The sequence below is a fragment of the Sturnus vulgaris genome, chromosome 20 (assembly GCF_052056855.1).
Source record: "Sturnus vulgaris isolate bStuVul1 chromosome 20, bStuVul1.hap1, whole genome shotgun sequence".
Classification (NCBI taxonomy): Eukaryota; Metazoa; Chordata; class Aves; order Passeriformes; family Sturnidae; genus Sturnus; species Sturnus vulgaris.
In genome coordinates, this window is record NC_142262.1 from 3,553,448 (window position 1) to 3,579,945 (window position 26,498).

At 43.3% G+C, this 26,498-nt stretch overlaps 3 protein-coding genes across 6 annotated transcripts; 2 read left to right on the plus strand and 1 right to left on the minus strand.

The window, feature by feature from the left end:
• Positions 1–427: 427 nt before the first annotated feature.
• On the plus strand, positions 428–7,769 carry DDX5 (DEAD-box helicase 5). 2 transcript variants are annotated; one of them, XM_014882760.2, is made up of 13 exons: positions 428–556; positions 1,922–2,087; positions 2,234–2,330; positions 2,415–2,548; positions 2,673–2,738; positions 3,183–3,324; positions 3,402–3,562; positions 3,719–3,891; positions 4,079–4,189; positions 4,393–4,454; positions 4,534–4,593; positions 5,851–6,075; positions 6,607–7,769. In XM_014882760.2, exons 1-13 carry the CDS (start codon positions 525–527, stop codon positions 6,990–6,992), a joined length of 1,815 nt encoding a protein of 604 aa, XP_014738246.1. In that variant the 5' UTR covers positions 428–524; the 3' UTR covers positions 6,993–7,769. The 2 variants fall into 2 exon arrangements, with proteins under 2 accessions (XP_014738246.1, XP_014738247.1); XM_014882761.2 differs by having other exon boundaries at positions 428–532.
• Positions 7,770–9,986: 2,217 nt separating this feature from the next.
• On the plus strand, positions 9,987–15,595 carry POLG2 (DNA polymerase gamma 2, accessory subunit). Of its 2 annotated transcripts, XM_014882693.2 has the most exons (8): positions 9,987–10,517; positions 10,910–11,057; positions 11,193–11,298; positions 11,677–11,850; positions 12,847–12,987; positions 13,792–13,872; positions 14,419–14,519; positions 15,401–15,595. In XM_014882693.2, exons 1-8 carry the CDS (start codon positions 10,007–10,009, stop codon positions 15,564–15,566), a joined length of 1,428 nt encoding a protein of 475 aa, XP_014738179.2. In that variant the 5' UTR covers positions 9,987–10,006; the 3' UTR covers positions 15,567–15,595. The 2 variants fall into 2 exon arrangements, with proteins under 2 accessions (XP_014738179.2, XP_088032873.1); XM_088176747.1 differs by lacking the exon at positions 13,792–13,872 and having other exon boundaries at positions 9,992–10,517.
• Positions 15,151–21,367, minus strand: MILR1 (mast cell immunoglobulin like receptor 1). Of its 2 annotated transcripts, none has more exons than XM_014882741.2 (9): positions 21,269–21,367; positions 21,137–21,181; positions 20,032–20,319; positions 19,498–19,782; positions 18,890–19,003; positions 18,372–18,461; positions 17,451–17,513; positions 17,065–17,124; positions 15,151–15,712 (listed from the first exon to the last, which is right to left on the minus strand). In XM_014882741.2, exons 1-8 carry the CDS (start codon positions 21,300–21,302, stop codon positions 17,072–17,074), a joined length of 972 nt encoding a protein of 323 aa, XP_014738227.1. In that variant the 5' UTR covers positions 21,303–21,367; the 3' UTR covers positions 15,151–15,712; positions 17,065–17,071. The 2 variants fall into 2 exon arrangements, with proteins under 2 accessions (XP_014738227.1, XP_088032874.1); XM_088176748.1 differs by having other exon boundaries at positions 17,065–17,121; positions 21,269–21,365.
• Between the last annotated feature and the right edge of the window lie 5,131 nt (positions 21,368–26,498).

Sequence of the window (26,498 nt, forward strand, 5' to 3'; positions counted from 1 at the left end):
CATCAGGGTCGAGCTCTGCCCTGCCGAACGTTATGAGGAGCTGAGCTTCGTTCTGAACACGCCGGGCGGCCGAAAGCCTGCACTTATGGAGGCTGGAAGAGAGAATTCTCCGTTTGCATTTCCGTTCCCCTCAGGCCGGGATGCCCTCAGCGAGAACGAGGCTCCCGCCCGCAGCGGCCCCGCGCAGGCGCGGCCAGGAGGGTGGGGGGCGCTCCCCGCGGGGGGGGGGGGGCACTTCCGGCCGCGAGCTCAAAGCCGGCCAGCCGGGCGAGCCGCGGCCACGCCCACGCGGAAGGGGGCGGGGCCTCGGCCTGGCTCCGGCCGCTTACATAACGGCGGGGGTGGGGCCTGCGCGTGCGTCACGCGCCGGCTCCCGGCAGCCCCCGCTGCCCTCATATATAACCGGCGTCCGCGCGGCCGGGCGCCCACAGTGAGCGGCCCCCACCAGCGGCGCCGGATCTTGTGCAACCCATCGCCACCCACTCTAAGTGACCGGAATCGCCTCGCCTACCGCCACCATCGCCATGCCCGGGTATTCCAGCGACAGGGATAGAGGGTGAGTCCGGGGGCACGGCCGGCGCCAGCCGCCGCCAGCGTCCGGACTCTGAGCCTGCCCGTGGGGCTCTCGGGGTTGTTTTCCAGACGTTTAAGATGGCGGCGGGGCGGGGGTTGGGCCCTGAGCCTTTCCCTCAGCGCTCCCGCCGCGAGGGGTGGCCGGGGGAGGGCATCGGGCTTTTTTAGGCCACCGATTGTGGGTGACTGTATCGGTTCCTTCTCTTCAGAGGACCCCCCACGGGTATGCGACCGCTGAGAACAGCGTGGGGGAATTTTTTTTTTTTTTTCCCCCCTTCGGGAGAAAAAAGACTCACCCCCCACCCCCCGTGGGGACGCCCCCCCAGCATGGACGGTCCCTGCAGAGCCCGATTCCCCCCGCTGAGAGCGGCGGGAGGGCTGGAGGTTTGTGGGTCAGTGGGTTGGCGGTGCCGAAGCCTTGGGGAGCTCTCGGCAGGGCGGTTCCCCTTCCTCCCTTCCCCCTCCCAAGGCTCGGGCTATGGCCGGCAGGAGCCGGCCGGCTCGGCTTTGTGTTGTGTAAGCGGATGTTAATGGCCGGCCCCGCCATGCGGTGGCTGAGTGGAATCAAAATGCCGGCTGTGCTGCTGCTGCCGCCTTTGTTCCTCCTCCTCCCCCCGCCCAGCCCCGGCTCTAAAATGGCAGCGGCTGGAAAATGTGGCGTAGACAGAAATGAGAGACAAAGGAAACAGCGCTGGCAGGAAGCAGCGGCCGCTCGGGGAGCGCTGTGTTGTGCTGGGAAGGATCGTTCCCAGCGCCCGCCCGGCCAAAATTGGGAAGCGATCGGGGTGGGGGAGGGAGCCCCGTGCTCGGATCCAGCGCACGGCTCAGCGCGGCTCCGAGCTGCGCCTCGGGGCTTTCGAGAACTGCCTTCTCCGAACGGAGGAACCGAACCTGAAATGCTAATAAAGCGCATCGCCTCATAAAATATCGTTGTTAAAAGAAGTCTTTGTTTTGTGACATTAAAACAACGGTTTACGGGAAAGTTTTCACAAGGTTTTGTAACTGCCCCTGCCCGCTTTCAGCAATAGGAGTGTTACTAGGACGGGAAACCATTTTGATCACGGGGTAGTGCCAAGGTTTTAATGCCTTACTTTGCTTGTTGTAACTTGCTATTCGATTGCATTGTATGGAAATAGGAAAGACGCGTTATCTTAGCTTGTGAATAAGAATTATGGTAGCATCTGCAGCTTAAAGTATGGTTTTTGAAGCTCTAGTGTCCTGAAACTTCCGTAAGTAGAGTTTATACCTCTGAATTGTAATGGGTAAACTGCAGAGATGGTGGTGAAGTTGTTCAGGAAGAGGACCAAAATGTTTCTCTTGCATTCTATGTAGTGTTCTTTTTTCCTAGGTTTGGAGCCCCTCGTTTTGGAGGAAGTAGAGGTGGACCTCTCTCTGGGAAGAAATTCGGAAACCCTGGGGAGAAACTTACAAAAAAGAAATGGAACTTGGATGAGCTGCCCAAATTTGAGAAGAACTTCTACCAAGAACATCCGGATGTAGTTAGACGTACTGCGGTATGTACCTGATCTGGCTCGAGCAAAAGTAAACAGAAAGTGCAAACATGTTGAGGGTCATGGGGCCCAGCAGGTAGAGATGGGGTAACTTAAAATGTAACTTCAGTATCAGAGCTTATTTCCAAAGATGGTGTTTTGTTTTGCAGCAAGAAGTTGAACAGTACAGAGCGAGCAAAGAGGTCACAGTTAGGGGCCATAACTGTCCAAAACCAATTATCAACTTTTATGAAGCAAACTTCCCTGGTAAGTGAAGACTAGCTTATTGGTTGTTCTTCAGACTGGATTAGGGCAAGATCTGAATCTATATGTTTGAATTTTCTCTTCAAGCAAATGTTATGGAAGTAATTCAGAGGCAGAACTTCACTGAACCAACTGCTATTCAAGCACAAGGTTGGCCTGTTGCATTGAGTGGATTGGATATGGTTGGAGTGGCACAGACTGGATCAGGGAAAACACTCTCTGTAAGTGTTGATTATATGCTGGATTACTGCTGAATTTCAGCAGTGACAGAATAGCCCATCCTAGTGTAGGGTGAGCACTTGTAGGAAGAGATTGTAATGAGGTTTTTCTTTTTCTTCCAAACAGTACTTACTGCCTGCCATTGTGCATATAAATCATCAGCCATTCCTGGAGCGAGGAGATGGACCTATTGTGAGTATTCGTAAATGAAAGGGGATTTTAGTTTATAGGGAATGTGATTATATTTTACAATCGTAGTTAGACATGCTCATAAGAGTGCATAGCCACATTCTGTTTCTCAGTACGAATAAAGTGGTTCCTGTTGGGGTAGTTTCCCAAACAGATTTTATAAACTCTGCTTGGATTGTCCTAAAAATAGTGTATAATAGGGATAGTTGTTTGATTTTGGGTTATATTTTGGAAATTGCTATCCCCTGGAAGCTAGCGACTTTCAGCTATCTTTCACATGTTTGGTGAGTGTTCAGTGGTAGTTGGGATGCCAGGTAACTTGGTTTGCTGGTTTGGCTACTTAAATCTACTGCAGTCAATCTAGCACTGAACTTTACAGTCAAAGTTTGCATCAGACTAGCATTTTCCAATGGGTATTCAACTAAAAGCTGGGCATCCTTTTTCTAGTGTCTTGTGTTGGCACCAACCCGTGAACTGGCCCAACAAGTGCAGCAGGTAGCTGCTGAATACAGCAGAGCATGTCGTTTGAAGTCCACGTGTATTTATGGAGGTGCTCCAAAGGGACCACAAATCCGTGACCTGGAAAGAGGTATGGATCAGCCTTGGTGCATCTCTGTCTGTGGCAACGTGGAAATGGCTTCAGCTGATGGGACTGCTTGCTTTTAGGTGTGGAAATCTGCATTGCAACACCTGGAAGACTCATAGACTTCTTAGAAGCTGGAAAGACCAATCTCAGGAGGTGTACTTACCTCGTCCTTGATGAAGCTGACAGGATGCTTGACATGGGATTTGAACCTCAGATCAGAAAAATTGTGGATCAGATTAGAGTGAGTATAAATGTTTCATGCATTTATATCACTATAGCAGATATAAACTATTGCCACTACCCTTCTTAAAGCAAGGGGCAGTACAAGCCTGGGTCATTTTGGCTGGGCATTTAATTAAACTCTGTATTGATCTTTCATTGGTCTGATCTTCTCCAGCCTGACAGGCAGACTCTGATGTGGAGTGCCACATGGCCTAAGGAAGTGAGGCAGCTGGCTGAAGATTTCTTGAAAGAATATGTGCACATCAACATTGGTGCACTGGAACTCAGTGCAAACCACAACATTCTTCAAATTGTGGATGTGTGTCATGATGTAGAGAAAGATGACAAGTGAGTAGTCCTTGGGGCCAGAGCATTCTGTGCTTTCTGTCTGTTTTACTTCATCAACTGTTAAATGAATGCCTTATTTTGATGGACTTTTGACTGTAGTCCATGACAACTTCAGGCAAGAAATCAGTTTAAACTTGTACAGTAGAAAGTAGTCTAATCTCTAACCATAACCATCTCTTAATAATAGGCTTATTCGTTTGATGGAAGAAATCATGAGCGAGAAGGAAAACAAAACAATTGTTTTTGTGGAAACCAAAAGGCGTTGTGATGATCTTACCAGAAAAATGAGGAGAGATGGGTGAGTAATAGCTGGGATTTCACTGAGCAACCCCAATAGTCTGAGTGTGCTGTGACACCACAGTTAAGAATCAGAACTGTCAAGACACCAGCTAGCTGTCAGTTACAATGGCCAGACTGGAATTTGGCAGTAGCCAGTGTAGTCTTTGACTAATGGAACCACCAAAGGAGTGTTCTTGGGTTAATTGAGTTCTATGTTTTCAGGTGGCCAGCGATGGGTATTCACGGTGATAAAAGTCAGCAGGAGCGGGACTGGGTTCTAAATGGTGAGAGTTTCAGCAATTTCTGCAAACATCTGACATGTGCTACTTCAGGAAAAAATTGATTCACTTCTTGTGTTTACAGAATTCAAACATGGAAAAGCACCAATCCTGATTGCTACAGATGTTGCATCCAGAGGTCTAGGTTAGTAAAACTCGTAAATGCCAGTTGCCCAAAGCTTTTAAAGAAAGTCTATTGCTTTCTTTAACCTCTGCATTTTTCTAAGTTTTCTTCACATAAAGGTGCAGTCTTTGTGGCAAGGCCTAGGCATGACAATCGGAGGACTCGAGGGGGATGGAGGACTAGTGGAAATGATCGGCTGGCTGCTTCCAGTCAAATAGAGAGGTGAAAGCTTGAGAGCATTGTGTGCCAGTAATCTTCAAAAGGCAAAGATCATCCTTTAAACTACTACCCCATAAACTGTTCTCTCATGAAATAAGCAGTTTCATTCACAGTTCACTTTGCCCTGGTATTTCTCTTCTCTCCATGCTTTGCATGATTTGCCATGGTGCAGTACTGTTAGTTTTGTGCATACTGTCTGCTGTGATCTGTGGGTCTTCGAATTTCAGTGAGTTTTTTGAAATGTTGAAGAACATAATTTTAAACTTCAATGTTCAATGAAATTTTTTTCAACCATGAAATGGAGAGAGCAGCTTTAAAATGTACTAAGCCTTGTACAAATTGGTGAGTACTGGCACATGAAATCTGAGAATAAAAGTCCACCTCTCACTTTAACAAGTGGGGCAGGAAAGCAATATGGCTTTTCAATGCCTTTGAAAGTCGAAGTTCCTCCACCTATACATAGTCGTCATGTCGAGACCTGCCAGAGAGAGACACATTCTCAAGTGAACCCTGGCTTCTTGGAAGCGCTTGCCTAGACAAGACACAGTGCATAAAAACAACTTGGTGACTTTGGGGGGACAGGTATGTTTTTCTTGCAGCTGCGGTTCAAAGGTCTTGGCAAGACGAGCAGTGTGGCCCCTTTTTTTTTTGAGCTTCTGATGAGTGTGTATGTGAAGGACCTTGTATGTTTTTACTCTAAGGTCCTCAAATGAGCACATGAAGAGGCTGCTGTGAGCTTTAGTGGCCCTACTGCAAGAAGCTTTCAGATGTCACTTGATGATTTGTAAAGGGGACACTTGAGTTGGGAATGACAAGCAAATGCACACTCCTTTATGGTAAGGTTTTGGATCACAGGGTGGGTGATGAGAACGGGATCAGACGGAGTGTGCGTAACTTTTCTCTTCCACAATACTTTTGCAGAAATGGATGATTCTAACACTGTTCTTTGCAGCCATTATTCCCTTTAAAATACTCTTGTCTAATGTTTATCTTCGATTTGGCTGTTGTGGTGTGCAAAACTTTGTACCTCGTTTTTTGCCACACTGCAACACTTTACAGATGTGGAAGATGTGAAATTTGTCATCAATTATGACTACCCTAACTCCTCAGAGGACTATATCCACCGAATTGGACGAACTGCCCGCAGTACCAAAACAGGCACAGCTTACACATTCTTTACTCCTAACAATATTAAGCAAGTAAATGACCTCATCTCTGTGCTTCGGGAGGCTAATCAAGCCATCAACCCCAAATTGCTTCAGCTGATTGAAGACAGAGGTTCAGGTGAGGGCTGTTTTTGATCTTGGTGTATAGCTTTCCTCTCAGACCAAATTGGAAACTTCAGATTCCACCTCCAGCTTCTCTCCAAAATAAATGTGGAAGGTGGTTTAGTTACCAGTTACTGTGACCTCAGAAGGTATTAATTAAAAGCAAAAAACCAGCACCCAAATGCTCCCAGACTATGCTGTGGTGCACCTATGGCTAGGGCAGGCCAAAGAGGCATTTCTTAATTGCCCTGAAATAAAACACTCATGGACTCCGTTTTGTGGTTTTGTGTCCTCTGGCTTGGAAAGAGATGGACCCAAGTGTCCTGATGGCAAGGTAAAAGTCACTTTTTGCCTTGATGCCATGACTTGTGTTATGGGGAAGAGTGTATGACTCCTCAGAAGTGAGACAGCTCTATCTATCTGGAGTCCAGCAAGCACCTGGAAAGCTTTTACAGTAGGTTTGAATTGCTGGGACAGAAAATAAATGGTGCTTAACTGAACTGTAGAGCCTTTATAATACGCATAAATGTCTTGTTTCTCTCACTAGGTCGTTCCCGAGGTGACCGACGTGACAGATACTCTGCGGGCAAAAGGGGTGGATTTAGTAGTTTTAGAGAGAGGGAGAACTTTGAGAGAACCTATGGTGCGCTAGGCAAGAGAGACTTCGGAGCAAAAACCCAAAACGGGGCTTACAGCGCCCAGAGTTTCAGCAATGGAACTCCCTTTGGGAATGGCTTTGCAGCTGCAGGCATGCAGGCCGGCTTCAGGGCCGGCGGTAACCCTGCAGGAGCGTACCAGAACGGCTACGAGCAGCAGTACGGCAGTAACATTGCCAACATGCACAATGGCATGAACCAGCAGCAGTATGCCTACCCTGCCACTGGTGCTGCTCCTATGATAGGTTACCCCATGCCCACAAGTTATTCTCAATAACTTAGTGTATTTAAATGTCTCAGTTTTTCATAATTGCTCTTTATATTGTGTGTTATCAAAACAGGATAGTTATTTAAGAAATGGGAAATGCAGAAATGACTGCAGTGCAGCAGTAATTATGGTGCACTTTTTCGCTATTTAAGTTGAATATTTCTCTACATTCCTGAAACAATTTTTAGTTTTTTGTACTAGAAAATGCAGACAGTGTTTTCAAAGTAAATGTACAGTGATTTGAAATACAGTAACAGAAGGCAGTGCATGGCCTTCCAATAAAGATATTTGAAGACCGATTTTTCTTTCAGATGACAATTTTCTCAACATGTGCACAACTTTACATTAACGAAATGTCAAATGTTTTTATATTAAATTCTAGAAAGGTTTCTCAACTGTGTCTGATTAAACATTTAAGCTTATACAAATACCAGCCTTGCCTTGATTGGGCTAGATTGCTTAGCATGGCAGGCTCTGCTTCGATGGGGAAGAAAATTAAAGCTGGCTTCTAAGAAAGTATTTGGAAACAGTGTTCTTCCTTGTCTCACTAGCGTAGGGCCAGTTCTTGGAAAAGATCAAAACTCTGTAGTGGTGTTGCTAACAAGCTGCTACAAGCGTAGGAAGCTTCTGCAGCACCGTAACCGTCGCCTTCACACGAGCATATGTGCAGACCAGGCTTGAGTGTTGTGTACCCACAGCTGCCAGGCGTTGTGAGTTAGCATGCAGGCTTCTGAGCTTCAGAGAAACGGGAAGATCTTAGTATTAAAACTTCAAATTATACTTAAACTGGTATTGAGCAGTGATTTCTTTGTGGAAGCGGTGGGAGGGGATTGGGCTGTTGATCCATGAAGATGCCTCATGGATTTTTTTTCTTTTTTTAAAAGACTTTTAATATGTGCAAATGACTCTTAATCTTAAAGCACTGCCCATGCCGAGTGAAGCAACAGCATTTCTTAATGAGCAGAACTGGAATAGTACTTGATCCTGGGGTTAAAGTGCTTAATACTTTCAAACATGATGTATTAAAATTCCAGTTAATGCTAACTTTCAGTTCCTCCCTCTTGTTTATCAGTAACAGTGTTAAGTTCAGCAGCACTTAATGTGTTCAAGGTTGAATCTACAACATTCTTTTTGTTATTTTGAACCCGAGTTAACTTTGTTTTGCACTTATGATCTTTTTGCTTAGTCTGTGCTCAGTCCTTGATTACTTTTTCCTTCTGAGGCTCAGCTTGTGATGTTCTCTAATGCAGCCTAATCTGCCTCTTAATCGTTTCCTCCTTTTCCGTGAAATTCTTTCACTTGAAAGTATTTTGTGTTCTTTCAGTCCTGCTTTGAGAACTCCAGCTGGAGGCTTGGAACTACCCCACTGCGGTCTAAAACTGCAGGTGGCAATGTATTTTGGTTTGGGGTTTTTTTTTTTGAGGGGGGAGTAGGGGATGGGGTTTTTTTCTCACTTATTTGTTTTGGAACAGTTCTCAGTGTCACCAGGGGTGAAAAACAAGGAAGTAGATCACTTAGCACTGAAGTATGACTTAATGCCTAAGTTTCCAGGTCAGTTGCCTGAAACAAAATTCATTGAAAAGCTGTTTTTGTAAAGGTTGGTGGCTTGTTGTTTTTTTTTTTTTTTGTCGTTAAAAAATAGTACATTTACAGCTTGTGAATTAAAATTGAGAGATGAGAGTCTTTAACAGCGATGCAAAACCTAAACCGTGGAAGGAGGTTTCCTCCGTGTATTTTACACTCTTTATACACGACCCTTTGCGTGGAGCAGTGTTTCCTGATGGGGGAAATAAAACATTTGCACGTGAAATAAGAGACTCTACTAAGCAGCTTTGACGTTACTGCCAGTGCTATTGTGGCAGAATTGAGCTCATGGCGAATACGCCTTCGAACTAAACTTGCCTGCAATGTTTGCGCAGGCGGGAGTAGCAGCTCCTGCCGCTGACCCAGTGCCCTACTAACTCGGCTCGTCAGTGCTGGGCCCGGGGGAAAGGGGGGCTGCGCCGCCCGGAGCGGCGCGGGGATTATCCCGGCCCGAGCCTTTCCTGCCTGCGGCTCGCGGAATGGCTCCGGCCTGGGCCCCGCCTCCGCGCAGCGCCCCCAGCTCGTGCTGCAGCGAGCATGGAAATTTCCACTGCGCTGCCTGCGCTCTGCCAGCGCCACCCCGAGCGGCCGCGGGGCCTCGCCCGCGCGCTTGGCAGCGGCTCCGCGGTGCCGCCTCCGCCTGAGCTCTGCCTGCTGCCTTTATGTGCCTCGGACGTGCTGCTGCCCCCCTGATGGGCTCCAGAGGGGCTGTTCCCCAGGAATGGCCCCGTGCAGCGTGTTCCCGTGACAGCGAGGGCAGGCTCTGTCCCACTGTCCCCCTCCCAGAACCAAGGGCTGGCGAGCACTGGATGTCCCTGTCCCACAGGAGCAGGCCAGGTGTCACCCCTGGCACGTGCGGCCTTGTTGCCGATGTTGGGAGCTCTCTAAAAGAGTTTGGTTTATAAAAAAGACATTGTTTATTCTGCGTGGGGCTCAAGGTTGACTCCACTTATCAAGCACACCAAGGGGTAAAAAGTCACATTCTTTTACCAGTAAAATGAACACGAGCCCACCTACAGAATACACATTCTGCGCCTACCCAATGTATGTTTATTTGTGTGATGTCATATTACCCAATGCTTGAAACGAGCTCTTTTATTAAGCAACTTCTATTGTAGAAGTTACCTGACAGCATTAGTTAAGTTTACAAAAGGCGAGGAAAATTTAGCTCCAAGACGTCAATTCCTTTGGCAGAAGTTATCTGACGGCATCATTACGGTTACAAACGGCGAGAAGATTCAGCCTGAGGACAGAAAATTCACCTCGGGGGGTCCGTGACCTTCGGCCCGGGATCCCGGCGGGGCCGCGAGGGTCCCGCTGCGCATGCGCGGCCGCCGTGCCCACTCCGGTCCCTCTTCCCGCGCGTGTTGCTGCGCGTGCGCAATGGCTGCCCCCACTTCCCCCCCAGTCTCCCAGCCCCGCCGGGAGGGAGCGACAAGATGGCGCTGGGCTCCCGCCAAGGTTGCCGCTGGTGCGGCCGTGCCGCCCTGGGACAGCCGAGGCGGCGGCGAGTCCCGGAGCGGGCGCAGCCGCCCGGGTGCTCGGTGCGGCCGTACTCCGAGGGCGGCGGTGCTGCCGAGGCGGCGGGCGGGGCGGAGCTGCTGGAGGTGTGCTGGCGGCGGCGCTTCCTACGGGGCGGCGCGGGGCCGCTGCCCTGGAGCGCCTACCTGAGCGGCCGCCACCCCGGCTTCGGGCCGCTGGGCGCGGCGCTGCGCGCCAACCTGGCGGCGCAGTGGTGGGACTCGGCGCTGCCCGTGCGGGAGCAGGTGTTCCCCGTGGATGCCGCGCTCCACGGCCCGGCCGGCGCTCCGCTGGACGCGCAGGGGCTGCGGCTGCTGCACCCGGAGACGCTGCGGGAAGCCCTCCAGGGCTGTGGGCAGAACCCTGGCCGCCCGGCCCTGGAAGAAGTGCTGGGGGCCGCGGGGGTGCTGCGGGAGAGCCTCCTGCCCGGTAGGTCCCGGGCGGCTCCGCTCAGCCTGCACACTGAGCACGAGTTTCTTGCTGGGAGCGAAGCAGCTGCATTTAAAGGGTTTTTCCAGCTGCGTTGGTGCGCCGGGAATGTTCCTTCTGTAGACTGAATTTGTGTGCTTTTCAAGGACCAGACCGGCCCAAGTAGGCAGAGGATGTACTCCCTGTAATTTGGGGAAAAGCACATTAAAATCAACGTGCCCAGAGGAACCAGCCTGCTGACCCCATGTCTGCAAAGTATCAATACTAGTAAAGATAGTGGAACTGCATGTGCAAACAACACCTGTATAATATGTGTTTCGTTTGTTCTTGGTAGAGGTACAACATCAAAAACTTTCCTGTGGCCACTAAAATCAGGGCTTTGTCTTTTGTAGGTGTTCTGGCACAGTATGTCAGCTGCTTAGAGCTGGTGAACAGAAGACTGCCCTGTGGCCTTGCTCAGATTGGAGTGTGCTTTCATTCTGTTCCAGAAAGTGAACATTCTATTCCAGGAAATGACCAACACAACAAAAACTGTACAAGGTAGGGTAATAGAGTAGTTAATCCCTTATACCCAAATCAACTGTTTCACTTTTGGATTATTTTTGAATGCTGTTTCTTGCTTTTCCCCTGTTATTTCCCAAGGTGTTAACTTGCTGCCCTTGCTGTTGTTTAAAGAATAGGCGAGAGGACCACGTCTTTGCTTGCATGGTTTAGTTCTCCCAGAACTGCAGGACAGTGGCTCGATTACTGGCTACGCCAGAGGCTCCAGTGGTGGAGAAAGGTAACAGCAGCATGTCCATGGGGAATATTGGCCTGCTCCTTTATGTCTCAGGGGGGGAATAGTCACCCTGGTTGGTTTTATGGCCTTACATTGCTGGCCTGTTCTAGGCACTGAAATTTCTCATGGTCATTAAGAATCTACTGAAGCTGATGACAAACCCGAAGAGTAGTTTATAATGTGACTTGCAGAAGAGCAAATGTTCTGTGTTTGTCAGTGATGTGAGATGAAAATGCCATAAAACAACAAAGAGATTTGGACTTTAACTTATAGAAACCTTTTTGCTGAAAACCAGAGACTTCAGTTTGCATTGCAGACTTGTTTTTTGTAGTTACTATGGAGTTCACAGCAGTGATCATCTCTTACACCTCTTACTTTCAGTTTGCTGTAGGCCCGTCTAACTTCAGCAGCAGTGACTTTCAGGATGAAGAAGGCAGAAGAGGATTTAAGTTACATTACAGCTTTCCTTGGGGGACAGAAACAATAGAAACACTGAAGAACCTTGGTGATACTGAACTGTTGCAGATGTATCCAGGAGAGAGATCGAAATTACTTGTAAGCTTTATTGCATTAAACATCATTCCTGATAAAGATGGTAATGTGTGAGAGAAATGGTTTCTTTGTTGATCCAGTTGCTTAGCACATGTGGCTGGCTTTTTATTAATTTGCTGCAAAAGTAGTACAGTTGATACTCTGCAGTCAGACCTTCATTTTCAGAAGCTGATAAAATACTGTTTGGTACTTTTTTTTTTTTTTGCAAGGAATTCTTCAAAATTAGAAACAAGCTCTATTGACAAGGCAGCATTTGTCAGTGGCAAAGCCTTTACCTGTTTCTGTGAGTAGATGTAAACAAAAGCTCAGACTATGTTTTGCACTGTTCAGTTTGCATCAAAAAGAGCCTGTAAATGTGAGGGTTTTTTCTTTCTTGCTGTAGCTTGTTCACTTTCATATATGTAGAAGTTTTTGTAGATTAATGGGTTATAAAAATGGCTTTATAGAAAAAGGGGGGATGGACCAGAGGGAAACCTCTCCACTGAATATGTTGAAGAGGGACAAACCTCTAATAAATAGCAATGTTTGGGGTTAGGCTGAACAGATAAAACCAGAGTAACTTTGTATTTTACCAGAAAATTGCAACCTTCTCATGACAGTCCTGTCTTTTCTGCTTTTGCAGTTTATTTCTACAAAATTGGGTTACGTAGGGATTTCTCAAAATGTGGGGGATCATGGTCACTTGAAAGTAATCTACAAACCTCCAAAAGAAAATGCAGAGTTTCAAATAGGTTTAAATTTGTGATCCAAGTGGCAGAGCAAGAAACTAATCCCATCCTGTCCTGACCTGCCCTGCTTTCCCCACTGTTACAGTCTTACCTGGTTACACATACACTGCTAAGATTGCTGGTAATGTTTTAAATAAATATCTGTATTTTAAATGTAATAAGAGTGCTTGAGCTCAGTTTTTCATTTAAAGCTCAATTATACATTTAAAGCAAGCAAAAAGCTTTTGGGGACAGTCCTTTATGTTTTCCTACATGGGTTTTTTCTCTTCAGGGCCGAGATGGAAGGAAGAATGTCATCCCTCATGTTCTGTCTGTGAATGGGAATCTGGACCGAGGAGTGTTAGCATATCTCTTTGATTCTCTACAGCTGGCTGAGAATCCATTAACAGCAAAGAAAGATTCACAGAGAAAGGTAACTTCATGTAAAAAATGTGAGAAAATAAGTACAACACCCCCAGACAATATGGTAAATTCAAACATGGCAATGTCTCCTTTTCTGTGTGGCCATCCTGATCCCTTCCCAATGGATGCAGACTGAACCCTCTCACTGGTAGCACCATGGCACAGTCCCTGTGGTCCCTGTCACCCACATAAACAATTTTTCTTAGGTCCCCTTTCCTCACCCTTCTCTCTGATCCATGGGTAGGCTCTTGCCATGTAAGTGATGGAGTTAAGAAAAATTGGAATGTAGCTGCAGTTTGTGGGAGTGAACAATTTGTTTTCTCCAGCAGCATTTGAAAGTGGCTGAGAAGAGTAGAAAAAGTGGGTCACAGGTGGTGATGGGGCATTTCCCCAAGAACTATCATTCTCCCCACTTTTATCCCGTTTTCTGGAGTTTGAGTGCTGGCAGGCAGTGCCTGTTACCCAGGCAGCTGTTTGGGCTTTAAGAAAAGGCAGTGGACTGGATGGGAACTGCCTGCTGGGCTGTCTGTCATCTCTCTGGCTCTGTTCAAGATGATGAAGCTCTGCTAACAAATCTTCATCTCTTTTTCTGGAGCTCAGCCAAAATAGAGTAATTTCTGCCACGTGAACATAGCTGGGCTGTGCTCATTGCATAAAATACAGCTTGCTTCTAATTCAGGATTTTGTGCTGTGAGAACATTTTTGTATGTTTGGAACCTTAATTTAATTTTTAAAAAATTGCTATTTCCTAGTTCTGTTTAGAATTGCATGATAAATACATTTAGTAATCTGTTGGTTTTTGTAAATTTATTAGGTACTTAAGCTTCATCCTTGCTTAGCACCCCTTAAAGTAGCCTTGGATGTAGGAAAAGGTCCAACAACAGAGCTGAGGCAGGTATGTTATAAGAGAGTATTTTAACTTTGAGCATCGACTCCCCATGTAATCTGTTACAATTCAGACACTGTTTATGTTGAGGATAATCATTCCTGGTTGTGCAGAGTTCATGGTGCTCCCACTCTGCAGCTTGTGGGTCACAGCCAAAGGAATTCACTGCAGGCAGTTCCTTGTGTGGACACAACTGCTTTTGGTACAATGCAGCTGATGCTTGTCCCATGCAAAATTAAGGAAAATAAATAACACCATCCCTCTTGGCTTCTTAATCTTCCAGAATTATCTTAAAGCATGTTCAGAAGGATTTTTAAAAAGTTTGCATTTAAGTCAGTCATGAATGGAAGGGAGGAAATTTACACTGGCTTGTTTTAAACAGAAGTGGAGACAGAACTGCCAGGCTGCTTTCTGTTTTAAAATTGTTTCAGCCAGCAAATTAACACCAGCTAGGAATGTTAATGCCACACATGCAAAGAGTTTTAATGGTTTCTCTGTATAGAGTCTCAAGCCCTCAAAGTCTGTCTTTTAACTTTTGTTGTTAAATGAATACAGGTTTGTCAAGGATTGTTCAATGAGCTGACAGAAAATGGAATTTCTGTATGGCCAGGTTATCTGGAAACTGTGCACATGTCTCTGGAACATCTTTATACAAAGTAAGGAGAAACAGTCTTTTGTAAATTAAACTATGAAGGTCAAAGATGACTTTCTGTGGACTGCTGTAAATGGGCTTTTTTCAGTAGGAAGTTGTTGAATCCAGTAACTGACTAAAGGTGTGGATCCTGAACTACAGACTTGGATTCAAGTAGTTTTATTATGAAAAGCATGTATCAGATGATTTTAAAAATTAAGTGAAGTAGAAGCCATTCACATGTTGCTGTTATTTCCCTGGAACTGTGAAATGCCTGTTAAAAATTCTCATGTAGATAACAAATTTCTTCAGATGAATTATAAGCTTGCAGAACTGTTTCCACCCTCACTCCCATTTTTGCATCTGGTCTGGTTCTGTGTTTCATTCTTAAGCACTATTTCAAACAACCCACTGTATCTAATCTTGAACTTGACAATTCTTCCAAGCCTGGAACCTCTGCCATTAGTGATGTGATGGAGCTGTTTGTGGATGTGAAAACAGCTGTTCCATTTGGGGGCTTCATGTATGATTTGTTGACCAGGAGTGCATGTGGGGCATATGGCTCCTCATGTCAAAGCATTTGATGAGTGATTTTTTTCTGAGAGAAAAGAAATGCAGCTTCACGTGCAGTAAAACAAAGTCAGAAAGATAAATTCTGCTTGTACAAAAATACTCTTTTAATAGGTTACTAAATAAGATTCTTTTTATATACTAAAGTAGCTAAGTAATTTAAGGAAATGTAATCAGGAAAGCAAGGAATGGCAACAAGAAAACTGGAGGTGTCACACTGGACTTAGTGCAATACAGCAAAACTAAATATTTATAGTTTATGGTCATTTGTATGTAAGTTTTCTGATTTTTTTTCCATGCACCAAAAGCAGTAACAGGTGAGTTTTCTCTCTGCAGGTACGATGAAATGAGTATTCCATTCATGGTCTTGATAAGTGATGGCACTCTGGAGAACGGAGTGGTCCAGCTGAGAAGCAGAGATACCACCATGAAGGAAATGATGCACATTTCCAGGCTGAAGGACTTCTTAACTAAATATATTACATCAGCCAAAAATGTGTAAAACTTGCTGAATAAAAGGATTTTCTTTGACATCTTTGCCTGAACTGCTTTCAGCGTTGTCATGGACTCCGTGGTTTCTCTGCAAACAGTTCTGCTCAAACTTGGTGGTGCATCTGTTTTCTGTCAAATCTGGCTCTTCCAGGTTACCTTGGAAAAAGGGAAGAGAAAAACTTGTCCTTTGTTAGCAAGGCTAACCATATTCTTGTTCATGTCCTTGGTTTTAATATCATACTGAAAGTGCTCCATCCTAAGCTAAAAATTCAGCTTTCCTCTGTGTTGCTGACACAATTATGATCTCTGCTGGAAAATGGTATTTTATATAAAAGACTTCAAAATCTTAAATATTTTAGTAACATCAGTATTTTTGTACTGTTTGTAGGAATGTGTTTTAGTCACATGGCTTCAGTTCTTTAACATGTAAGCTACTTCATTTTGCACATGAGAAACATAAAAAAATCAGAAAAATGTTACCAAGAGCAACAGAGGAACAGATTTAAATAAATTATAAACGTTTTTTAATGAACATTTTTTGTGGGCAAAATATCTGTGTGCATAAAATGGTGGAAAAAGACTAATGTGTGATCATATTTTTCCTATACCTAAGCACAGTGGTTAAATCAGATACAAGAGTTTGCAGAGATACAAAGCTGCATATTTCTGATCTTGTCTAGATTTCCAGTGCCTGTTCAGCTTGCTCAGTCCCTGTAAAAGGTGCTGAAGGTTTGTGCAGCAAGGCCCCTGGCCTCTGATAGTCATCAGTGTCATGAAACACAAGAACTTGCCTTAAAATCTTCTACTAACATGGTGCTCACTTAACTATAAATGAATTATTTGTAACAGCAATAATAATTGCAGTACAGAGTATTTATGCTAGATATAATCAAGGTTAACATAATGTGACTTCATAACTGAACTCATGGAATTCTAAATAAGCTGGCTATGAAATGGTATTAAAACAATCCAGCAACATCTTAGAAACAGCCTGTAGCAGGATACAGAATTTATTTTCAAGTCAGGTGTCTAAAAATTAATTTTAGCAACCTCTCCCTACCCTGAGAGCTGAAGTACTGTTGAACTGAGAATTGCCATCCTTGCAGGTACATAGAGGCCAAATACAGATCCTCTAGTACCTAAGAGGGATGTTTTTTCTTTTTTTGTTACACTGTACAAAAACCTTTTGATTATCTTATGTCTGCAAACAATCCACTTTCTACTTTAGCAGAATTGTTAAATGTTCAGGAACTTAGATCTGGGTGAAAGCTTTACATGTAATTCTAAGTTTTATTCATTTGCTTTTTCTCAAAAGTTGAAGTTCTTAGATACAGCTCTGAGATTTTGCTTAGAAAGTGAGCTACACTGTCTGTCTACAATCTGATTAGGTCAGGAAATTGGTATCTGAACATCAACTCTTTGTATGCAGCTTGCTGGAACTTAGCACATTTGAGGGCTGAAAAATTCTTTAAAAGTATATGATGAAGTTAATCAGTAAAAAGTCATACCTGGTACTCAGTCTCTGATGAGGACCTTTGAATAGACTGTAGAACATGCCCTCTTCCCTGCTAAGAGCCAGGATAACAATTCATAATTGCTTTTTTGGCATAGATACACAGAAGAATAATTACCATTACATCAGCAGTGTGGTTACTATTAACATCTTCAGCATGGTTACGTGGTGAGGCTGTTGAATTTGCCATAGGATGGTTTCTTGAGGTTTTTTTTTTCTTCTTTTCCCCCCTCCTCAAAATACTTGTAAAGCTATTTTTAGTTTTTCCATAGTAACTAAGGATTTTTATAAGCAATTGCAAGTATTTAAGCCCTGCCTCCACCCAGCAAAGTCCCCTCTGTGTGCATCAGATATTCCAATATTACAGCTTGAAATTTTTACCTTTTTCCTCTTCTCTCCTAATAACAGGAAAGTTGATGTATTCTTCTTCTGCTTTAACAGGCTCTGAATTAAAGATGATGAACAGCAGTTAACTCAATTACAAACAACTTGAATCAAACTTTTTTTTTCTATAATCTTGAAACAAAGCAGTGAGATTCCATACTGAATATAAATCATGGAGCATTCACAGGCCTTACCAGAGCTCTTATCACTGTCCTTGCAGGCTGAGACCTGGCACGAGCAGCTCACAGCACTGAGCTGGCCCAGCAGGGCAGTGAGAATTCTGTCTACTGCATGAACAGGAAGGCAGGTTTGTCTGGAGACAGTTACTCCATTTGGATATTTAGAAATGGGAAACATGAATGCCTTTGCTATTGGTTTGTTTGTTTGTTTGTTTGGGGTTCTTATTCCCCTTGAAAAGAGGCATTCCCATTCAAGGCAAATGTAGGAACGTGCAGGTTCAGAGCATTGTGGTGTCAGGTAATGTCTCCATTATTGTGTGTTTTCTGCAGTTCAACTACTAAAATGTCTTAACATAGGTCAGTTGCTTTGTTGTCACTTCCTAATTTCATTTTGAACTGACTTTGCATCTTGCCAAACTTAAGAAGGACTGAATAAAGAACTAAAGTAATGAACAATTTTGAACAGAATGCAGGACCTATGCAAGTTTTATTTTGCTACAGCTTCATATATCTCACTATTGTCTGTTAGTAAATGGCAATTACACCCTTTTTTATTAATACCTCAGTTCATTTAACCAGTTTTGCAGTTTTGGTTGCATGGCTGTCAGATTATGCCACATGTGGATTCTGAGGGATTTCAAATAGTGCCTCTGCCAGGAGGGTCAGCAGGTGTCCCCTTCCAGTGATTTTGCAGTACCTGAGGAAACCTGCCTGACTGCAGGAGGTGACAGCAACTTACCAATCTCTGAGTATATGACTTCATTTTCAGAGTCCTCTGCATACACTGTTGAAGTAAGGCCAATTGAGGGCCTGGTAGACTTAAATTTTTCTGCAAATTATAAAAGAAAAACACATGTCTGTGTGTATATATATATATATTTCTTAGAAATAAATAGTTTAAATGTATTTTTTGATATTTAGAAATCTCAGGTAATATTATTTTTCACAATCAAAATTATTCTTTAACCCAAGGGCATTTTAATAATTTTAATAATTTCCCTTTCCAGTGAGGTCAAATTCCTTCCAGTGTGATTTTGTATTACATTAGCTGTTGCTTTGCCTCCCCCACCCCAGATCTTTCATCTAAAACACAGCTCAGAGATTTGGCCTTGTTTTGTTAAGATGCTTCAGAGGAGACTCAACAACAGGCTAAAAATACCAGGAGCTACTCTACTGAAAATGGGATGTTTACACAGTAAAATATATTGAAAACATAAATGACCTTTGGAAAATGAAACAGATACTCAAATAACTCACTTGCTTTATACAAAGGAATTATGAAAAATGGAATTGCCAGAGCAAATCCTATTATGAGTAGTAGCAGGATCAGCCCAAGAGAAATTATCAGGGGTTGAGAATGGCTTCTCTCTTCTGCCAAAAAGAAGAAAAAAAAGTGTTTATGCAATGAAATGTTGTTTCATATTTTAAGTATTTTCTGTAAATTGAACTCAAGACTTGAAATGTCTTTCAGCTTTTAGATTAACTGGGGTTAATGTAACTGTTCATATGAGTCCCAGGGGCCCTGTGCCCCAGCAGAAGGAAGGCAGCTCGCTGGTGCCAGTTAAGCTCTTTCATAGGACAGAGAGAAAAATGAAACCAGACTCTCTCCAAGGTGGACCACGGGTCTCTTGTAAAAGTGAGTCTTTTACAGACATTCTCCATGGCCATTTCAACTTCTATCTAGGATGCATGAAATTCCATGGTTTTGCATTAATTTTAAAGCCTCAACTTTCTTTTCTTCATTTAAAAAGTTGTATTTTGAACATCACAAACAAAATACCTGGCTAAAAACTTGCATAGTTACAACATTCTGAATGTTGTGTGATCCCAGTTTGTCAACAGTAGTAACCTCTTTTTATTCATACCTGCTAATGTAAAGTTGAAACCGTTGCTGTATTTTGTATTGTTGGGAAAACTGTTATTAGCTTTGCATTTATAGGTTCCAAAGTCACTAAGGGAATCGATAAATAGAAAAATCACAGCTGCTTCCCTCTTCTGCATCGTCTTTTGGGGAGAAATGTTTTGTTTTCCTTTGAAGAACAGATATGTGATGGGAAGGGATCCGTTCTCCGAGAAACAGGACAGGGTCACGTTCTGGCCTTTCTTTGCCTGAGAGGTGGGTGAGCTCAGCACTGGTTTGGAAATTGGCTCTGTAGAAAGAAAACTGAAAAGTCTGAATCACAGAGTTCAGGACAAACTCCAGGCAAGACTTAGAGCAAAGTGACAACACTGTCAGAAGAGCTGGGCATGGAGGATGGAAGGGTTGTGAGCCCGGGCAGGAGAGCACTGCCAGCTCCTGAGGTAAGAACAGCAGTAAAGTTCAGCTCCTGAGTCAAGAAAAGACATGGCTGTGTGCCCCTGCAGTAACCAGCACTGGGAAGGTGTACAGCAAGACGTACCTATGAGGGTGAAGTTGAGGCTGTTGCTGTATTTTCCACCACTGGAGTTGTTAAACTCAGCTTTGCACTTGTATTCCCCCACATCGCTGGCAGAGCTGATGGTCAGGGGGAACAGTGCAGGGCTCAAGTCTGACCTGTTCAAAGCAGATACCTGCTGGTTGTGCTTGAACAGTGTGTATCTGACAGGTGGAGATCCAGGCTGAGAGAGGCAGGAGAGGGTCACATTCTGCTTCATCACCACGTTCAAAGTCCCCTGAACCACTACAAGCTTGGGATTGGACAGCATCTCTGGAAAGAAAAAACTTTTGAGTGAGTTGACTGCACCTATGACCCAAGAAAGTCCCAGATTTTTCCCAGAATATATTGACAACCAAGCTATATTTATTTGTGTTGAAATGGGCAGCCATTATACTTTTTCCACCCCTAATAGCAGGCAACTCAATTACTTTGCAAAACCAGAATTCAGCTTCACACATGATGAAAAGTGCCTGTGTTCCTGTTAAAGAGGCACAGCCTCACAAAGATATGTTCAGATAAACCAACAATACTTTTTAACTACAGCAGCAGTTAAAATAATAGAAGTATAAAAGATTAAATCAAATATTGTGGAATATTAATTGTAGGAGAAAGTAACCTTATGTATGAGTTGAGAGGCAGCATGTGAACCTGAAAGCAAAAGCAGTATTTATTTGTGGCTGTCTATTAACAGACAGAACTAACCTTGTGTAAGTAAATTGAACATTTGAATAGTAGCAATAAGAGCCTTGATGGAATTTGTTTCCTTTCATGATCTTATACAAATGAATTTGCAATAAAAACCTTCCTTTCCATAGAAAATGGTACTGAACTAGTCATAACTAAAATTAATTAAAACATTTCCATGGGGAAAAAGTGTTTTAACGAGTTAAAGTAATTTTGGCTTTACATACAGATCAGCAAAGAGATAGTTAACTTCGTATAGAAACTTTTAAAATTACTCACTGCACAGAGAGGCAAAAGATTTAATTTGGCATGAAATTTTTGGACATTTTTAAATCCCTCCCCCCTTTTTTTGGATAACAGTCAATCTCAGCACGTACCTCAAAATCAACAAAAGAGAACCTACCTTTGCCATTTGCAGTAGTTTTCTGTATCTGCTGAGACATTTGAGCTAAGAGAAGAAAAAGCTTTCAGACAAGAAACAATGGTTCTGGTTTAGAAAGATTTGTAATATGAAAGAAACATGTCATTGGCTTACAGTAGGAAAACAGCAGAATTGTGAGAAAAAGCATTTTCTGGTTACTGAGCAAGAGAGCTGATGGAGCTACATGACAGAGATCTTTCTTCTAAAGGAGGTGGGGGAGTGGCTCTAGGACTTGAGGAACTTCTAAATATGGAAACTGTGCCGATCAGTGCTGATCTTTACTCATGTTTCTGTGGAGAATTTTGTCATATCTCATGTACATTTAACCAATGGCAGGCAGAGGAGTGGGCAAAGAGAGGAGCAGTGGGATGGAGAGCAGCAGTTTGGGACACAGGTCAGTGTTGTGTCCATCTGTCCTGAGATGTGGCTGATGTGAGCAGCAGTTTGGGACACAGGTCAGTGTTGTGTCCCTCTGTCCTGAGATGTGGCTGATGTGAGCAGCAGTTTGGGACACAGGTCAGTGTTGTGTCCATCTGTCCTGAGCTGTGGCTGATGTGAGCAGCAGTTTCTCCTGTGAGCTGTGGGGCAGAGCCATCCTGCCCTGCAGTTCAGAACCAGGAGTCACTGAGGGTGGAAAAGTCCTCCAAGAGCATCGAGTTCCATTCCCCCAGCACTGCCACTAAACTCTGTCCCCAGGTGCCACATCTGCATGTCTTTAAATCCCTCCAGGTGACTCCACCACTTCCCAGGGCAATCTGTGGCAATGTCTGACAACCTTTTCCATGAAGAAGATTTTCCTAATATCCAGTCTAAACCTCCTCCAGTGCAGCTTGAGGCTGATTCCTCTTGTTCTATCACTTGTTACTTGGGAGGAGAGACCAACCCCCACCTTTCTCCTTTTGGGTAGTTTTTCTTGCTCTGTTCTGGTAAGGGAATTAATGAGATCACTGATCCATATCAAAGAGACACATATTTGCTAGAGATAGTGCAAGTAATAATATAGCTGAGACTAAGAAAGTAAGTGGCACTGAGTGGGTTTTAACAGCAATATAATTTTTAAAAAACAGTCTAAAAAAGTATCAAATCTATAGAAGTTTTAAGATATTAATAAGTATTTATACTTATTACTCAATACAAGCCAGCTTGTTAATAAAATATTTCAGTTGAACTTCAAATATTAAGCTATAAGGAAGTGAGATCTTGTACTAGAAGGTACAAATGTCATAAAGAATTTGAGTTCAACACTACTGCATAAACAAACCTGATGACTAATTTGATGAAGTAATCAATAATACAAAGCTACATAATGACAGTCTTGACAAGTAGATGTTCTTTACTCTGGGCGAAGTAAATGTCAGCTGTGCCTGGGCAATGCCTTCTGCAGGACTCCAGGCCCTGTTGTACAATTGCTTACACAGAAAATGACTTAATAGTGATCCTTGTCTTATTTCTTATTTCTTTCTACTTTCTGAAGCAAGAAAACAAAGTCCTGCAGTCCTTCCCTGGGTCATACAGAAGCCCTCCCAAAATCTTTGGCTGTTTGCAGGATTGCAAAATTTCCTCACAGAACGTTGTGTGCATTTCCTTCCTCCTTGTTTTTTGTTTTTTTTTTTTTTTTTTTTTTTTTAATTTGGTGGAGATTTACTTGTTTGGGTTTGTTTTCTTTTAAAAATTTCTTTTAAGACAGTCTCCACCCTCAGAAATGTTTGTGATGTGGAAAACGCTGTCAGCAAACCGCAGGAGCGGAACATCTTTTCCCAGCTGTCAGGAAGCACGTGTGAAAGTGCAGCTGTTGGGGGGAGGACGGGGCTGTTTGTGCCTTTTGCTGTTGTGGGAACCTGATTTTGTCAGAAACCTTCACAAGCAGCCCTCAGGAGCCCTGGCTGCTGGTGCTCACCTGCTGCCCAATGCTTGTTCTAAGAAGCTGCTTCGTTTTGTGTTTGGGTAAAGGGAAATAGTTACACAGCAAAAGGAGCTGTGAATTTGGCCATACTTTCTAAAAAAATAAAAGTGTAGGTGTCACCAGAATCATGTACAGGTTTTAATGGTGTGTGGGCTCCCTCAGGATGCACAGCCTGAATATCCAGGGAAGACAAGTGCTGGTCCAAACCTCTGGTTTCTGTTTGGAAGTGAGAAGTTTGCTTCCATCTGGATTGTTTTTCAGGCAGAGCTGGCTATTGCCTTTGGACTAAGAGGATGTTGGTTTTTTCAGCACGTGTACAAAGAGTTTTATAGCAGCAGTAAGGTACTTGAGGGAGCTTGGAGTTCTTTTTATTAGATTTGCAAATTTCCTGCCTGGAATTAATGTGATTGTACATGTAAGGAGAACTGAATACATCTGATGAAGAATAATGAGCAGAACACTGCAGACCAGAACAGAAGTAATCCAGCCAAAACAAGTAAGTTAAAACATCTGAAAGGGAAAAATATGTCACTTGGTGCTGTGACAATATGCTCAAGTGAGCAGGTGGAAGGGAATAAGCCAAACTGAGCTGTCTTTCACATGGTCAGTTCTTTAACTTGAGGATGAAAATAGTGTGATAGTGTTCTGTAGTAAGGCTGTGATGGCATCACATTGTGCCTGGTCTGTCTCAGGCTTCCAAGGAAATTGGTGTGTTTCAGCAAAATTATAAGAATTATGATACAGAGTTATTCCCTTTCTCATCCTGAGAGGTCCTGCATTCTGGAGGAGCATCTGCTGCAGTGGATATCTGCAGAAGGTCCCAGAAATCACATGGACTGACAGTTATATCTGGTGATGAATTAAATCAAGGCTTCTGTATTGTCTGCAGGTCACTCAATACTGAATTTTCACACTCCTACTCAAAAAGACTGTGGGGGCATGTCTGCTGTTTATTTCAAGTACATGGTGTTTAATTGTGAGAGAATTGTTTTTCTGGAGGACAAGAAGAAGAGGAAAGGATCTCTTTTCTATGCGTATTTAAGGTAGCTTTTAATTTCTTCTGGTTATGAATGATAATTTTGACATAGTGAATGCTTTTCAATTGTTTGTAGATTGCAAAGAACGTGTCAGCAGGTGAAAGGAACTTTTGGGTACCCAATTTGATAAACCTAGCAGCTCCCAAATCCCCCAAGATGAAATATTTTAAAATGGTGTATCTGTCCTCTGAATCATCTCCCAACAATGGAAAAAGAAAGAAAAAAATTGATGAAACACTGAAAACTAGGGTTATTAATGCATCTCTCTTGGGATAAATTCAAACATCACTGTGTGAAAAGTGTTCTAGACAAATGTTTTCAGGAATTGCTTTAAGAATAGAGTGCTCTGTTAGCTTAATCACTCAGCTTACTCATAGATATAATTTTAACATTTTTCTGGTTCCTAACCTTTGATAAAAGAACTTTCCCCCCCAACACTTAACATATTTAATGAAAAAACTGTTTTATAAAGAACACATATTCCAGGACTGACTATATCTATTTTTTAGCCTTTTTCAAGCCTCTCTTGGTGTACTCTGAGATGTATCTGAGGAGTATCTGTCCCTCTGTGCAGTTACCCAGCAGTTACATGAGGAGCAGCAGTGGCTGGCTGTGTGTGGGCACCTGCAGCACATCAGGAGCAAATCAATTCTGCCTCTTGGTTTGCACAGACTGCTGAAAGATTTTCTGTCAGCTTGGATCAGCTCGTTGAGTCACTACCAACTGAATTTTACTCATGAAACCAACGTGGAGTAATGCTTGGGGAATCAACAAGCAATATTAAAATAATGGTAAGAGAAGGGAAAATATTTCCAGGATTAATTCCCTCTGCAGCCAGAAGTTACTGACCTCTCCTCTGTCACTGCTCATACTCTGATGGATATTGCTGCAGAGCTTGAGGCATTTTTCCAGCTGCATCTGGAAATGCTGGATGTTAAGCAAAACAAGTGCAAATCCTGGTCCATTGCCAGTAAAGGGCACTGTGTGACAGTGACAGGGTGTGATGTGTGTTTCTGAATTGAGGAACTTGTTCATCCAGTAGTGGACAGCAGCTAAAAATGTCCTTGGGGAGCCGAGTCTGTCACACACTACTGGCACAGAGAAAGTTTGAGGTGTTACCCCAGACCATGATCATACTGTAATCATCAATTGATTTCACATCTCTGGAAGGAGAGATTTCTCTCATTTGTCTGAAAGAATTTCTGAGGTACATGGAAGTGTGTGCTGTGTGAAATACAAATCAAGACAGATTCCTAGTGCTCTTTTCAGTATTGCACTGTATCAGTAGGGAAAAGTAAAACCAAGTGGTAATAATCAGTTCCTGTTGTATTAAGTAGAAATTCCAGGGTGAAAACCTCAGTGATATTCTGTCATTAGCACCTTCTGGTTCTTTTAGTTGCTTTTCCAGGTTTAATTTATGTTGCCATTTGGAGGAGGTGTTGGATATCAGTCATCCTATGTTTAATTGTGAAAGGGGGCAGTGAGGGAAGCCCAGTGTGCTTCACTGCCTTGCTCATCTCCCAGCAGATGGTGCCATTGTGAAATGTAATTTATACCCAGACAAACTGGGCAATCCAGAGTTTCTGTAAGTTGTAAATCGTAGAACTTCCAGACTCCTCAAAAAAAGGCAATGTTAATTTCTTTAATGTTCTTGAAAATATTCAAATCCATGGAGAAAAATTAATTTTTTATTCTTCTCTAGGGAGGTGTAAAGAGATGCTTTTAAAACAGAAATAATTGATGCAAATATCCCACTTTCAAGAGAAGACAATATGCCCTGAAAATGTATGTAGAAAGGACTTGTTTCATTCCCAGCTCACCAGGGATTTGTCTCCACTTGTGAAAACAGCAATGTTGTTATAGTTCTGTTATCTGGGAGTATACTGAAACAAGAATTGATAAGTAAGCAAAACAATTCACAGCTGTAAGAAATCAAAGCAGTTAAATCATTATATGTGTCAAGAATTGAGAGATTAGAAATCAGAGCTGTTCTTGATTTAGTTACTGGAAAACTTATGTTGACTTCAGTGTAGATAGACATCAATTTCTGATTTTTTAAAATTTTAAAAATAAAATTTAGAAAAATCCTAAACATTTGTAGATACACCTCTATAGCAATCAGCTGTATTTAAAATCAGTGAACCTACACACGAAATTACGTGGTACCTCCATTATCAGGGACAAGATTTCTGGGCTCAAAAATGTATAATCAATAAATCAGTGAGTTAGAACTGGAAGCTGACACACACGAAGCCTTCATCTGTTCTGGAGAAAGTGAAGCTGCCATCAGGAATTGGCATTTGAGGCCAGGAGACCAAGTCTGGGGTCCCAGGAGTTTGGCTGGATTTGGTGTGTGAGATGTGAGGTGTCTGTGCTGCAGGTCAGCACTGAGGCTGCTCTTTGC

What these genes read in the sequence shown, in the direction of transcription:
- DDX5 (XM_014882760.2), top strand. Translation starts at nt 525, where the DNA reads ATGCCCGGGTATTCCAGCGACAGGGATAGAGG. An exon ending in AATCCGTGACCTGGAAAGAG is followed by an intron (nt 3,325 to 3,401) that starts GTATGGATCAGC and finishes GCTTGCTTTTAG; the next exon opens with GTGTGGAAATCTGCATTGCA. An exon ending in AAATTGTGGATCAGATTAGA is followed by an intron (nt 3,563 to 3,718) that starts GTGAGTATAAAT and finishes GATCTTCTCCAG; the next exon opens with CCTGACAGGCAGACTCTGAT.
- POLG2 (XM_014882693.2), top strand. Translation starts at nt 10,007, where the DNA reads ATGGCGCTGGGCTCCCGCCAAGGTTGCCGCTGGTGCGGCCGTGCCGCC. An exon ending in CACAACAAAAACTGTACAAG is followed by an intron (nt 11,058 to 11,192) that starts GTAGGGTAATAG and finishes TGTTGTTTAAAG; the next exon opens with AATAGGCGAGAGGACCACGT. An exon ending in AGAAAGATTCACAGAGAAAG is followed by an intron (nt 12,988 to 13,791) that starts GTAACTTCATGT and finishes TAAATTTATTAG; the next exon opens with GTACTTAAGCTTCATCCTTG.
- MILR1 (XM_014882741.2), bottom strand. Translation starts at nt 21,302, where the DNA reads ATGCTTTTTCTCACAATTCTGCTGTTTTCCTACT. An exon ending in CCTCAACTTCACCCTCATAG is followed by an intron (nt 19,783 to 20,031) that starts GTACGTCTTGCT and finishes TTCTTTCTACAG; the next exon opens with AGCCAATTTCCAAACCAGTG. An exon ending in TAGGAGAGAAGAGGAAAAAG is followed by an intron (nt 17,125 to 17,450) that starts GTAAAAATTTCA and finishes CCTGGCTCTTAG; the next exon opens with CAGGGAAGAGGGCATGTTCT.